At 41.3% G+C, this 15,248-nt stretch overlaps 2 protein-coding genes across 2 annotated transcripts; both read right to left on the reverse strand.

Moving 5' to 3' along the window:
* Positions 1-196: 196 nt before the first annotated feature.
* Positions 197-2,782, reverse strand: manbal (mannosidase beta like). Its single transcript, XM_068594700.1, has 3 exons — positions 2,625-2,782; positions 1,750-1,963; positions 197-697 (listed from the first exon to the last, which is right to left on the reverse strand). Exons 2-3 carry the CDS (start codon positions 1,897-1,899, stop codon positions 587-589), a joined length of 261 nt encoding a protein of 86 aa, XP_068450801.1. The 5' UTR covers positions 1,900-1,963; positions 2,625-2,782; the 3' UTR covers positions 197-586.
* A 977-nt stretch (positions 2,783-3,759) lies between these two features.
* Positions 3,760-12,483, reverse strand: LOC137796612 (nuclear factor of activated T-cells, cytoplasmic 2). The gene is made up of 10 exons (XM_068594632.1): positions 12,357-12,483; positions 10,861-11,836; positions 10,571-10,742; positions 9,846-10,048; positions 9,113-9,285; positions 8,736-8,876; positions 7,466-7,521; positions 6,944-7,076; positions 5,364-6,002; positions 3,760-3,896 (listed from the first exon to the last, which is right to left on the reverse strand). Exons 1-10 carry the CDS (start codon positions 12,481-12,483, stop codon positions 3,850-3,852), a joined length of 2,667 nt encoding a protein of 888 aa, XP_068450733.1. The 3' UTR covers positions 3,760-3,849.
* Positions 12,484-15,248: the final 2,765 nt, after the last annotated feature.

Here is a 15,248-nt window from a genome sequence, read left to right on the forward strand (position 1 = left end):
GGTCTTCAATGAGGAGTCCTTAAATACAACTATGCCCTATATTCATTTGGGTTGATCTTCCCTTGTTACATAACTTTATTTTAATTTTATTAAATATACTGTACCTGCTGAAAACAGCCACACAACTGCAGCTCTATAAGTGAGTCATGATTATTCACAAAAGAAGTGAATATAATGACCCAACATGATCTCAATCTGACAAATGACTAGATGATATATTTATTATAAAGTTGAAATCCAAACGCAATTCAATCAGGGATATCCAATTTATGAAAGATGATAAATGCACAACAAAAATCTGGGTAAATACATAGCTGCATAATAAAATTCAACATACAATATTACAATTTATGACAATTTGCTTTTTGTAATATTCTATTGAATGTGGAGGACACGTGGTTTGCAGTCAGTCTCAAGAGTCTGAAATGAAATGCACATAATTTTTATTTGTCGTAATAGGACATTAGTGTTTTCAATAGTGATACTTGTATTGGTAACTGCCAACGATTCACATGCATTCACACGCGCACACACACACAAACCGACACACACACACACACACACACACACACACACACACACAGCACTATCGCTTCTTTTTGCTCTCCTTCTTTGGTTTCTGTCGGATCTGCGGTGCGAGGCCTTTCGGCTTCTTCATCTGTTCAGTGGCCTTCCCATCAGTGAACTCAGTCTCCTCCTGGAGAGCAAACAAAGGAAGCATTAAGCACCCTGTAATTTCAAAATAAAATCATCTGAGTCACACTCACACAGACAGTTTTTGCCAAGGTATTATTTTCCAAGAAATTCTCAACACACAATCTGCGTTTTATGCAAAATACTGTGCATAGGGGATAGCGATTAGTGAAAACAAGCGATATACATTGTGGTCATGCAGTTTTTTATCCCTCCAGGTAGTTTAGACTTTGCTTAGCCTTATCTCAATTATATGGACGGTGGAAGGAAAATTCCCTGAGGTTTTGAAAGCACATATGGACACACAAAGCAAACAAAAGAAATGCAGATGTCTTTCAGCAATGTCCCTCTGGCAGCACCGTTTCTGTCTTTGTATGGAGACACAGAGCTACAGCAGGCTGCTATAAAAGTACGGAACGGTGCCATACTGTGGAGAGCTATCAGTGCATCTGATGACAGTGTCTGGAAATAGAATAATTAGGCGGTGGATTTAATTGCTCTTGTCTATAAATAATCTCTCCTGACAGTTGTTAGTATGGAGATTGTGGAAGTAGCGCTCCGTGGTTTGCTCCTCATGGACATTCAAAAATGAGATTTTCTGCACTAAACTAACTGATATCTGGTGTCTATGTGTTTCAGAAATCAGTGTTTTGGCAGAAACAGATCTGTCAAGCAAACTATTAATCAAAGCATTGTCTTAGTTAAACTATCAGCAGCTGTGCCACACTGCAAAAGTTTCCGATCCTACTATTTTGATATCAGACAGAGCCACCAGAGAGGGTATTGTGCGGAAGCACTTCTTGAGTGCTACCAAGTCACTCATTTGAGCAAATGACAGACACGAAACGCCTTCCAGAAATGATCGCTGCACACATCTAGATGCAAAGATTCAAATATAAAAATGTGTCGGTTTTATTACTGCCTTGTGTTGTGTAGAAGTTTGTTTACACTGAACCCAAAACCCTCTCCGCCCCGAGTCATAGCAGTCCAGGAAATACTATTTCTAAAAAAAAGAGCAAGACAGACTTAGACCTGCTCCCCTGGGCGTCTACCCACCTGTTCATGTGACTTGGATGTGGGGAAGATGACAGCCAGGATACAGATGAGCTGGAAGATGGCTCCCAGAAACAGCCCATAGCGCAGCAGGCTTTCTAGAAAGGTGGGTTCAGGGACCTCTGGAGGGGACAGGTCCACTTCTGCAGACATGATGCTGCTGATCGGCTGTTTCGTCTGTTACTCTTCAGCGCAGCAGTCTGTGAAAACACCACGTCTAGCAGGAAAATAAAAAGAACGTACAAAAATATATTTCATTTTAAAACAATGTATAAACCAAATAAAGGACGGCTTAATCATTCCACTTGCTACAGATATGTTACAGATGAATTTTAATTATCCATCTAAAAATATGAGGAAGGTAAAAAGTCAGAATGTCATTAAACTAAATTGATAACTAATTTTCGTTCTGTCTAACTTACACAGAGCATAATACAACACGTGGGCTCTAATACTTCATCTGTAATATTACAACAACACAGTTAAACTGGTACAAGGGACTGCTTCATATGTCAACCTTTACAAATATTAAGTAAAGTAAAGCAATTTCAGAGATGCTGAAAAGTGGTGTGTGATGAGTTCATCTCGATAAACAGTTTAATAATCACAAAATACAAACGTGGAAGTGTGAATCAAATGATGTATTGTGCTCTCACATAGGCATGCTGATTAAAAAAACAACACACTAATAAACCACACCAATAGATACTAATAAACATATTGTACATGTTTATTGTAAGCAGACCAGGGTGAGACCCGGGCCGACCAAGGTTAGACCCGGATCAGGGTTAGACCCCGGACCAGATCATTTCGTTACCACGATAGCTTTAAGCTTGCGCTCTGCATGCATTTTCATAAACGTAGAAGAAGAAGCTCACCCGTGCCGGAGGTACTTCACGCTTCACTTATCGTTGAAGTAGTTTTCTTAATTTTTTTACATCAAAATCAGGGCTAAAAAAATAATTAACAAAGCGGTGAAACACAAAAAATGCTAATTAAGCTCACAAAGGGAGAAAACAACATCCGCTAACCGGAAGTGACGCGAGAAGTTTGTGCTCAACTTCCGAATCGGTGAACGGCTGTTTGGAAAATGTCGCCCTCTAACGTTTAGAATAGGTACATTAGATATTACTTTATTACCGATAGTCCCGCAGTGGGGAAATTTCCAGGATTACAGCAGCAAAAAGGTTTAATATACCTTTATAATAATTTTTAAGGCTTAAAAAAAATGGAAAACTATATACTTTCAGTCCCACTACTAGGAAAGTGTTCAACACATGAAAATAATAATATGTATTTTACAATTAATTTCAATGTTGCTTTATTGGCATTGAAGTTTAACACAACAAAGCTGCCAAAACATCAAAATAAAAATAAAAATATTATTATGAAAAGCTGTGTTGGCCTGATTTTACTCAAATACCATACCTTTCAATTTCAGTTACTTTAGTTGGGAATTTCCAACTCCGCTATATCTCAAAGGTATTTTTTTCTTCGCCACATTTGGCAGCTTTAGTTTGTTTGTCACTGAGAAGATTCTTCAGTGTCAGTTTCTCAGTGAGTAATTTTAATATTTACCTTTTTGTGATACAGTAAGTATTTAGACTTTTTTTGTTTTACTGTTGTCCTGGTATCAGTGAGTTAATCATCATTAGACTCCTAGCACAGAAGATATATCATAGTAACTTAATAATGGTGGCTGAAGTATGACTTCATGTCCAGAAAAGTAATTTTAAAGACAAAGAGAGATGTTAATTGAGAATAGTTGAATTTCTCTTGAGTCCTATTCCTGATTGTAATGCAAACACACTGACTCATATAAACAGACTCTATTTAATATAACACATTTTATACATGGTTACAAAGCGTAATTGTACAAATGAATGAACAAAGATAAATCAAACAGATTAAAATAAAGACACAATAGATACACAATATACGGCATGACACATGTTGTCTACTATCATTACTGAGGCTAAAAAGTCTAAAGTCATAATATAGGCCTATGTTCTTTATTGCAACTCCTACAAGCTTCCTCCAAGACATTCAAGATTATATATTTTACACATTATGCTTGATTTGATCGACATCAGGCCTCCAGGATCACTTCCCATTGTGGCCTTTCATGTCTCTTCTTATGATGTCATTCACTGTAAAACATCACAAACATGGTAAGCAATTTTAGTATTCACACCATGTTTATTTTGCGTAACTTTTTAAAGTAGTTAATCTTGTATTATTTATGTTACATATTGCTGTTAAAACCAAACATACTTGACAAAAAACATCTCTGATTTGAAACCCACATGTGTAGATTATTTCAATTATAATGGCGTCTACAACAGTGTTTTAGTTTTAATACCAGCAGGTGTCGCCAAAGTCAATTATTTGGGGGACATATTTGATTTTATTAGCGAGCGAAGGGAAGAGGTGACAGGAAACGAGAGAGGTGGGTATCAAAGGTCCTCACTTGGACTTGTGGTTTGTGGTCAAAGCCGCCAGTCAGTCCCCAGAAATATTTTGGAGATACATAGATTTTCTGATACTGTTTTTCGACGAATCAACTAATCAAAATTGCTGCATGTGAATCCTTTGAAATAAATAATTGAACTATTTCCAATGGTAGACTTCATCTCAAGGAGCAACAACAAGTAATATCCAACACAATAGTGTGTTTTGTTTGCTATGCTTTCACTATTACCCCAGGCTGTATCGCAGACCAGCACAAAGAGCAATGCTGTTGCTTTTCCAAACCACAGGTGTGGCTGCATGTATTTGTGTACAGAGCAAACTTCCTGTTTCTGTCTTCCATCACAGGGGTGTAAACAGAAACTTTGCCCCGCAGAAAACAAGGTTGAGGTACATCACTTGTTCTCTCACTTCATGGTGTTGCTTCTTTCTCCTCCATCATGCTCAAATACATCAAGAGTCCTAATGAAGTTGTCTTAAATTAATGTGAAATGAGACTGTGGTATGCAGAAGTGTGGTGAGTTGTGTGAGTGAGAGTGAGACTGAAAGAGGCAGAAAAGTCCAACACAAACCACAATGCAGGATTTGCAAGCATACAGTTGCAATGTGCTTGTGTGCATTTGCAAACTGGACCACAATCCCTCAGACAAATGTGCATGTTTTTTTGCATAGTATTTTTACATTGAAATTATTTTGGTGAAGCAATTCATGCAGACTTTTTAATTAACTGAGTTTAACACTACAGCGATCTGTTGGCATGTAAAGGAAACCCCAAAAAGCTGATGCAGAAATAGAAACTAGCATCACTCAAACCGAGGTACTGACAAATGTTTGTGTCGCTAGTTTTCAGACACATAATTTTACACAATGAAATACAGAACACACAGACTCACTGATACAACCTGTGGTCTGAACATTTGAGCATTTCAGAGCAGCCACACTCAAAGGCAGCTCAAAAAGCTTGCCCTCATAGCGGAGCGCGAGATGTAGTAATCGTTCACTTGGGGATATAACAACATACACTTTTGATCAGTCTTTTCCCAAAGACAAACCAAAGTAATCATGGAAGAGAGTTTAAACCCTGCGAAGATGTGAGAATGGGAGGTCGAGGGGGGATTAAGAAAACAGCATGTAAAAGAATTACTCACCATCCTCCAGGTAGGCATAGCGGAGATTCTCTTGTTTGACCGTGACCCCCTCTGGAGCTCGCTCCTCGTGGTTTCCTCTACCGGAGCCAATCTGGGTCAGAGGCTCCACTCGGCTTCCAGCCTTTCCTTGAGCTTGACCTTGGATGTATCTTGAAGGCGGAGACTTTCCCAGTGGCAGCGCTGTCTGCATATAACTCTGATGTCTTGACACCACACAGGCCTTGAGTAAATCACCGACTTGAGGACCGTCGGCCAGTTTGCCTACAGGGGTTCTGACACTGACACACGGGCTGGGAGCGGAGTTAGGGTGGGAAGCCATCGGGGAACCGTGCGGGGCGGCGCCACAGTTGCCGTAACGCTGGTTGGCAGTGTGGTAAAGCACGGGGTTGTTGATCAGAGTGCTGGCTCTGTGCTGGTAATAAACTGGCTGGTCATCCAGTGGATCGGGGATTAAGACGTGGGCTCGGGGGTCCACAGTGGTTAGATGGTACATTACTGGAGAAGCATTCAAAGATTGAAGGTTGCTCTCCTGATCCAGCTGATGGTAAAGCGACTTCATCGACAGGCCAGACAGGGACTGGTTGTCTGAGTAGATGTATGAATTCAACTGGTAGTCATCCAGTGGTTCTGCTTTGATGGCTAAAATTAAAAGAATAAGATGTTGAGATAACTCAATGGCGGTCTACCATTAGCTCACTGACAAGAGTACAGGGGACAGAAATAAGAATAAGAGTATAAAGCCACACAGCAAAATGGTACTTCGAGCTACATGCTAACATAAGCGTGTGAACATCCTCACAATGGTATCGCTAACATGGTGACTTTTTTTAGCTTGTGTTTTTTTACCAGGTTCACCATTGTAGTTTAACCTAGAGGTTCTCAACCTTTCATAACTTAAGGGCCACTTCTAATTGTAAAAAAAATCTGTGGACTTCTTTCCAAAATACGCCTATCAAATGATACCTTTAAAAAACATTTTCTGGTTACCATCACCCATCAATGGCTACTATTATGAATCTAAGTGTAATGCAGTCAGGGTCATATTTCCTCACCACATACTTTGGAGATTTTACTGAAGCAGGTTTGTCTCTCAAAAAGATAATAATTTCATATAACTTAGTCCCAGACAACGTTAGCTAGTTTTTCTCTACCGGATGATGTGTCATACTTGATGTTGTGATTTTTAAACGGAACTGAGGTTACGCATTTTATTTTGACATTTTTTAAATTTCTGTAAAATGTTATCACATTTCGATAAAATATAAATAATAAAAAACAATTCCACAGTACCACCATGGTTCACTAGATGGCGCTCTCAGACCCACCGGTCGGTCCAACGGTTACGAATAGCTGGTTTATCCTGTTAGCATGCTAATATTTAATGATCACTAAAACCAAATTGCAACTGAGGATGTGTGCTAGATCAAGTCCCATAGAAGGAGGTTTGTGCTGATTTTCCCAGCTGACCCTACTGTGAACACGGATGGCCTTCTTGCCATTGCACCATTCTCAAACATTCAAGATTCAAGTTAGCCCGCATCTTTCTTAGCTCAGCGCTGTCATGGCTGACAGATGCATACCTATCATAGGGGTGTAGATGAAGTGCTGAGGCTGACTGTGTTTCTTCTTCCCGTTGACGACGTAGAAGTTGACTTTGGCTGGGTGGGAAATGGTCCGGTTTCGATACGGAGGGACCTCAACAAAGAGCATGTTCTAGACGGGGATTGCGACACAACAGACAAAAAGATCCCGCTTCACACAAACAGTCATGTTGAAACAGAGAGGCGTAGGCTGCTCCAGATCTCACACTTGTATGTTTCGAATCAAAAATCAGCATCAGAAATAAAACTCTTTGAAAGTGATACACGTGGTAGCTTGTGTGTGTGTGTGCGTTTGTGTGTGTGTGTGTGTGTGTGTGTGTGTGTGTGTGTGTGTGTGTGGTCTAAGGTTTTGTGTTTAACTTTCTGTTCATGTGAATTTGTAACAGACAATGATGATGGGATGATCAAATATGTTTCCACAAAAAGTAGCTAATTGGTAATGTAAAACTATGCTAGTACCTCAATCCATGTGTCACGACAGGTACGTGTAAGTTAACTCACAGATTGTGTTTTGTCTCTGTCAACAGTGGCCTCCACCTCCCAGATTTGCTCTCCATCTGTAAAACGTAGAGAACAAAGTGTGTTGACGCATTAAAGCCAGTTTAAAGCAGTAGTTCGACATTTTGAGCAATACGCTGTCTTGACGAGAGACTGATGAGAAGGTTGAAACCACAAGAAACAGCTGCCGATAGCAGCCAGTTAGCTTAGCCTGGCTTAGCATACAGTTAAAACAGTGATACAGTTAGAAAACAGTGTTAAAATGTCGGTTTTACTTCTGGTTCTTGGGTTTAGAGGCGTTTGTGTGCAGATTTTGTGACCCTCTGTTTCCAGTTTTTGTGCTAAGCTAACTGGCTGCTGGCTAAAGGCTTATTATTGCCCGAAAGATGTACAAGTGGAACTGATTTTCTCATCAAATTCACAGATGAACGCAAATAAGTAAATAATAGTTAAACTATTATTGTTACTGATGTAGTATATACAAATAAATGGATTTTTAAGAAATCTGAAGATTCTTTTATTACACTTAGCTATTTGAGCCCAGTTATAGACAGATAGTCGGAAACAGGCTCTTTCTGTCTGTTTTTTTTTGTTTCATTCCCACCTTAGTTTTAACCCACTGTTTCAATTTTCTACCCACGCTTTGAAAAAAAATAAAACAGACAAAGTCTTTGCTCCGGGTCTGAATCTTTATCAGTCTGTCTAACCACATCCTGTTGCATAAAACCCCACGCACAGCAACAGGGAGGCTTTATATGCAGTCAACTGTACCCATCCTGCTCTCAAACCATGTAAAGTGATGTAAAATCTTGTGTGGGCAGTCGGAGAAATAATGAGGTGAAACATTTCCATGTAGAAATCAATAAAAGGTGTCATCAAACAGTAAAAGTTCAAAGTAATGGCTCATTTGATCAGAGTTAACAGTGTGGGCTGAAGGAAGATGTGCGTCACTAAAAGTTGATGTTGCCCGGGCAAAATGCAAATAATCTGAAAAACAAATACTATATGAGTAGGTGCATACGCTGAAGCAGCGTTTTGGGAGTACACAAACGGATGTTGCACAAAACATTAGTTTATTTTAATCATAGAAATCTGGTTGGAGTCAAAATATACACACCCAACAATCAGAGATCAACATAACAGAACACACCAGTGTGTGAGTGTTCATAATAACTCGAGGGACAGAGTAACGTATTGAAGGAATAGCTCAATATTTTGGGACCTTATTTGCTTTTTTGTGAACCAGACAGTGAAACTAGAGATTTCGTCTCACCTTGTGTCTTCTCTGAGAATATCACTTTGGAGTCAGTTGTAAAGTTCTGTCCTGTGAGGACCATTTGTTGACCACCAAGCACTGAGCATCGGTCCAGGTCCTGCCTCTCGACTGCAGGGAGCTCCTGAGCTGAGCGCTGGGCTGAGGAGGAGACACAGTTGTATGAAAGACCACACTGAGGTCAGAAAACATCTGACGGCTTCTCCGACTGACTAACACGAGTTAAGTTAGTGAACTTGTTAACAACACGGAAATAGCATCCGACATGAATCTCCAGTTTCATTTGTTGTAAGAAGGTGAATACACATTGTAGGAATTTGAAAGGTAAAACATACAGATACAAACAGTGCACATAAATAAAAGCAAACACTCCTTACAGCATTCGATAGGCTGAGAGGCAGCTTGAAGAGACACCAGTTGGCCTCCAGGTTGAGGAATGTGGACACGAAACACCAAACGCACACGTGTGTTTTTTCGCCCAATGTCCGTCTCTCCGTTCCTCAGTTCGATGTCGGCATTTCTCAACTTCAGGATTCCTACACAGTCAATCCTACGAAGTGCAGAAAAGACAGATAAGATGAAGATAAGTGCGCTGAAATTAGGCCAAAGTGTTCGTGACACGTGCAAAGATTCTCAAACTATAGTCCACTGATTTAATCTGTGTCCATTATAACCTAGTTTTCTTTCGGAAAAGTAGTGGTCTGTGAGATTTTGATAATAAATAACTTTTCCAGTTATTCTTCGTATGTCAAATTCATCAAAGCAGGGGTTTTTTTGGTTGCTGTTGTGAACAGCCAGTGTGTGTTAGATTTTCTTGGAAAAACTGTCAGACAGGAAGTGATGCATTCTGTGTTGCCGCCACTCGCTGGTAGCAAAAAATGACAAAAATCTGTTGGCTTGCAAGATCGGCACTATCCATCATGAGTGAGGATGAATAGAAATCAGCAATGAACACAAAAACTCTAAACTTTATGAATAGAAAATCCAAAGAAAACCCATAGCCTCGTACTTGAAACTCGATCAAATGCATCTGTGTGTCTCGAAATCTGGGAGAGAGATCGCCCAAACCCCACAAAAGTGACTGTGGATATTGTTTAACACGCTACTGACATCACTCTCATGTGGTTCTTTGGCTCAAGAGGGATCTCCAACACTTTGGTCCCGTTCATCATCCTCTCCATGCTGGGTGTGGTCACGGTCTTCCCGGTGATGCGGTGGACTTGGTAGAAGGCGTGGGGCTTCAGGATCCTCTCGTCGGCCGTCCCTATGAAGACCTGCAGCCCCAGCGAAGCCGAGCCTTGGTAGCCGCGGAGCTAAGGGCAACAACAAGGCGATTAATTGCATGCTTCACGGTGAATTACATTTACTATAATACCATTAACGTCCTTGGCTGCAGAGAAGACATTTACACTGCACAATACATCTCTTTCCCTGTGGGGAGGATTTCACAGGTCACTGCCTAACTGGCTGATTTGCATAGTCTGTTAGTGCCTCAGTGCCCGGAAAACCAACAGTAACAGCGTTTTCAATGAACTCATCAGAGCAGTAAATAAAACAGACCCATGAACCAATACTTGTATTGACACACACAATGTGTAACTATTTGGCGATCTTTGAAACAGGGAATTTCCTTTTAATTTGCCCTTCCATTCATTTGCGATATGGCTGTTGGCTTTACATAATCGCATCACCCAGGAAATACCACCCGATATTTACAATCTCTCCTGCTTTTTCTTTTACAGAACTTGCAGCGAGCCAGAAGGGAAGCGAGCGCAATCTTTTTTTTTTTTTTTGCTCGCATTTCCTTCGCTGCACACCCCCACAAAAAAAAGCACCTGAACTTCCGGATGCCCTCCGTTAGGTGTCTTCACAGCCCCGCGGCTGCCCTCTGTCTCATAGTGAGCCCTGTGGTGAGATCTGGGCTCCTGCTGGATGAGGAGCTCGTACTGGCCAGACTGGCTGGGCAGCGGCCACTCCAAAGACGGAAGTGGAGCCACCGAGAGTCCACTGGGCAAAAGACACAAAAGGGAGCCAAAGATAAAACATTGCATTCCAAAAATACTGTTACAGTTGAGCAGAAAGACATACAAAAAAGTCTCCGTATTAGAAAGGACAAGCAACACACCTGAGTGCCCTGTGGTGGACTGGATGAGGAGGCGGCCACACAGCTGGGAGCATATAGAAGGTTTCGGACTTGACCTCGGCTCCTGCCCTGCTCATCCTCTCCTGCTCCATGACCCGGTCGTACCCCTCTCCGTACACACAGTCCTGTCTCGGGGCCTGCCCGTGTGCATCTCGCACCACCGCGTAAGGTATGGGCAGACTGGAGCTGAGGCCGCTTAGCAACTCCTCCAGGCCCGGGGAGGAGGTCTGAGTTTGGGTCGGGAACTCCGCTGGCGCCTGGTATTGTTGGATGTAGTAGGACCCTTGTTGCTCATGGAGTGAGGGGATAGGGCTGGGGCTCCGGGAGCGCTGCTTGACTGGCGTGGCCCCCTGACAGGTGTGTGTCGGGTCATAGGAGCGCTTCCCGTGCGGCGAGGCGGAGCGGGAGCGTCGGTGGGGGAGCGTTGAGGCGCTGTGTCGGTGCTGGGGCAGGAGATAGGTCTCGTCCGTGACGCTGTCGCGAGGCGAGGCCCCTGGGGAGGAGTGGGTAGAGGTTGTGTGGATGCCCTGGAGGCCCGGGCAGAGGTCTAAACTGGACAAGCCCATGCCTCCATTAGACGGGGAGACGCAGGGTGAAGCCAAAGGAGAGTACCCCTCTACAGGCCAGCCCGTGGAGGAGTTACTGCTGGCAGGGCTCACACACTCCCTGTACGCCCCGAGAGCCTTTGTGCCAGGGCTCAACTCCAGGGTTTGGGAGCTGAGAGAGTCCCCCGACGGAGTGATCTCAATCCTGGGGCTGGGAGCGGGGATGGTCCCCGGTCTTGAAGCCAGCCCCATGGTGTCAAACACAGCCCCGGACAGGTTTGCGGTGGTCGGGCTGTGAGATGAGGCGTCCTGTCTGGAGGCTGGCCGGTCGGAGCTGGAGGTGTACACGGTGTGATGGTCCACCACCAGTAGAGGAGGCTGGAGGTCGCTCTGAAGAAGAGCGCCTGAGTCATCTGTCCACAACAAAAGTAGAATAAATTTGTGTAGACATGTAGTATACTATCCTGAGATAACATATATACCCTATGTTTTAAGACAGGAAGTAATAATAAGATGTGTCTGATATGTTGTTTTTTTTGCACAAAAACATTCAATTATCTAATTTGAAAATCTTAAAATGACATCAACGCCTCCATACATCTTTCAAACATTTTTGAGAGAATTGAAACCACATAATCTGTCATAAAGACAGTTCATTCCTCTGTTTCTATATAGTTTCCTGAAACAGAAAGAAGACTTGTGGATTCCCCCTTTCTCAATGACAGTGAAAGAGGAGCATTACAAAGAAACATCAATAACTGGCAGCTAATTCTCACTGATAAATATCCCAAAGCCACTTTACTTTACTTCACTGCTAAAAAATAAAACACTCTAGACAAAGCCAGCATCTTTCAAATGACGAAGAAAAGAACACCATGCAATTGGAAAAGTCGATATTATGTTAACTTTCGGTAATAACTACTGCACACACACCTTTATCACAACCGACAGGAAAGTCCTCCCCAGGTGGGTTATACAGAAACAGGTCGGAGAAGTCCAACTCCTCCTGGCTGATGTCTTGACTCAGGTCCTCGGTGAAGCCCACATCTGCAGAACTCATCTCCAGCTCTCAATGTGTAAATTTTCCTTCGACAAGTGTTTCTATTAGAATAACATTCAAACTCGCCCACTAACGCAAGCTGTACTGCACGGGCGAATTAATGAAAGAAAACCCAACTGACAATTATCCAGATGTTCCTCTTGTAAGATTTAGGTGTGAAGCATGTGGCAGCTGCTCAAATACAACATGAAGAAAAAGAGCGCCGACAGACGCTTCCTGTCACCGATGATGATGACAAGCAGCAGGAGGTGTGGACCTGCGTGCGTGCATGCGTGTGTGTCTGTGTGCACCTCAAACAGGCCTCATTTCCTCCTGTTTGAGGCAGGAGAGCCACACTATAAAATGTGAGGGGAGGCTAAACACACAGTGCATGATTAGAATATCAAAAAGGTCACATGGTCATTATTATTTACAATAGTTGTAACCTATAGCTATGTGCTTGAGTTTTGGGATTAGAGGTGTTTTTACTTTTTGACTGGACCTGAATTCCCTATACACCCACAAATCAAGACACACGTGTCTAGAGATGGGTTTGATATATAATAATAATTTTATAATAATACGAGCATGTCAACGAATCTTGATAAGAACAATGTATAGTAACAATTACAGTAGGCTAAATCACACAAATAATGATATTCTAATGTTTCAAATGGTAAAACTTAGTATTTGATCTATACATTGTTATAGAAACAAAATAAAGACGTACACTAAAGCCAACGGTAAACTCCTACAATCATGAATTGTATGCTCAATAAAATAAGTCTCTGTGTTTACAGCTTGATTTTGCATCAACATCTCACATTAATAAGCTTACTTACATGAATGTTGCTATGAAAACAAGTGACAAAGTGACAGCTGATATTCATATTTTAGTTCAAATTCATCTTAAAATTACAATCCGTCATGTTTAACCAAAATCAACAACGCATGTGTCATATTTCTTAAACCCTTTAGCTAATATTTTGTCAACAGTTTTTATTAAAACTTTGTTTAAATTATATATTTTTTTAATTTAAAAAAAATCATAGTTGATCCCAAACACAACACGAGAAACCCATGATTTATTCAGGGTACACTACTTCAGAAATATGAAGGCGCTAATGATAATAACCAATGAAAGAATAAACAAAATTGAGGTGAGTGAGGTCTGGCTTTACTGATGAATTAGCTTGAAGAGCAGCACAGCCGATCTTGTGCTTTTAAAAAATACAATATGAATGCTTGAAATACCTCTGTGCCACATTTACCACAAATCACACAAAACATAACAAGTCATTGAACGCAGCTTTTGCCCACTGAGTGGCAATATTGTACAATTTTCATCCACACACAAGCTCTGTTGCTTCATGTTTTAAAAATAATGCATAAACTTTGTACATGTTCTTCTCACTACGTCTGGGAAGCAGCCGTGCAGAAACTAAAAGTTGTTATGAGATATCTGTCACTAAGATCTCTGCCTCAACCCTTTTAGACGCTCTCAATACTTTATATTTCAGCAAAGTCATTCAATGGGTTCAACAGATATTTACATCACCTTCCATGTGCAATTTCTAAAACCGGTCTTTTATAATCACTGCGTCTTTATTCAAGCAGCTCGCTCATCTTTTATCTTTGACCGCTCTCCAATCTTGAAATGTGAGGCCAGTGAGGAAGCGCCTTAAACTTACACCTTCTCTTCTGGCCCTCTGGGGGCGACTCCTCTGGTTCCCAAAAGAAGTCTGATTATATGAAAGTCTATGAGAAAATGACCCTGAAAGTCCTCACCGATGCTAACAGGTCCCTGATAGTTAAGCTAAAGACGTTTGTTTCATGTGGGACTAAGTTGAAGTGTATTGCTGCAGCGTAATGAGCTGCATTAAAGTCAGTAAAACTAGAACTTCAAGTATTCATTTGATGTGTTTTCAGGGTGAGTGTATGATATAACTTACATATTAATACTTTGCCGGTGGCTCAAGCGGCTCGTGTGGCAAAATCCGGCACATTAACGCGATGAACCTAATTAATGTGCTTTTTTCAAACAGATTACCTTCAGGTGGTTATTCAAGAATGAAGCAATGGTTGATGAACATGGAAACAACTGGACCCCATGTGACGAGTGTTTTAATTGTAAAAATGTAAGTTCTGTTTGGTGTTTGGTGATAAAAAAATTATATATCTCACATAATCATCGTGTTCAGTTTGTATTTCAGCTCTACAGCACTAAGCTTTGGTACATTGGAAATGTACTGTATAATTAGTCCATAAAAATGTACAAGTCACCTTCTTATCTGTGAAGTAGCGTCACTCACTTTGAGGAGGATCAAGTCTTCACAGAAAGGAAGGTGACTTGTACTTTTTGTTTTTCCAGTACATTTTCAAAAGTACCAATCTCCCTAACACTAAACATTCACAGGACTTAAATATATTTCTTCTCAATGTAAAACAGGGTTGGTAACACACACACACACACACACACACACACACACACACACACACACACACACACACACACACACACACACACACACACACACACGAAAGCCAGCCATTCTATTGAATGGAGCGAGCAACACTGTTTCTGTTTTTTCTTTAAGAGCATTTGATTTATTGATTGTTGTCAGGATTTAATGAGAATTTCAGCAAAAATATTTCATATTTTTTAAGATTACCAGCTCTGTCTTGTGTCAGTTCTAGGGTGTCAGAAATGACCCTCTTGAGACTGAGACCAGCTGTTGAACATGTGGCTCTGGAGCTCAGTGGTTCGAGCACTGGTCTTGTAAACC

This window comes from Clinocottus analis, unplaced genomic scaffold, assembly GCF_023055335.1.
Source record: "Clinocottus analis isolate CAN_PGR_092001 unplaced genomic scaffold, fCliAna1.0.p SCAF_3, whole genome shotgun sequence".
Classification (NCBI taxonomy): Eukaryota; Metazoa; Chordata; class Actinopteri; order Perciformes; family Cottidae; genus Clinocottus; species Clinocottus analis.

What these genes read in the sequence shown, in the direction of transcription:
- manbal (XM_068594700.1), bottom strand. Translation starts at nt 1,899, where the DNA reads ATGTCTGCAGAAGTGGACCTGTCCCCTCCAGAGGTCCCTGAACCCACC. An exon ending in CATCCAAGTCACATGAACAG is followed by an intron (nt 698 to 1,749) that starts GTGGGTAGACGC and finishes TTTGCTCTCCAG; the next exon opens with GAGGAGACTGAGTTCACTGA.
- LOC137796612 (XM_068594632.1), bottom strand. Translation starts at nt 12,483, where the DNA reads ATGAGTTCTGCAGATGTGGGCTTCACCGAGGACCTGAGTCAAGACATC. An exon ending in AAGAACCACATGAGAGTGAT is followed by an intron (nt 9,286 to 9,845) that starts GTCAGTAGCGTG and finishes TGCACTTCGTAG; the next exon opens with GATTGACTGTGTAGGAATCC. An exon ending in ACAGAGACAAAACACAATCT is followed by an intron (nt 7,077 to 7,465) that starts GTGAGTTAACTT and finishes ATCCCCGTCTAG; the next exon opens with AACATGCTCTTTGTTGAGGT.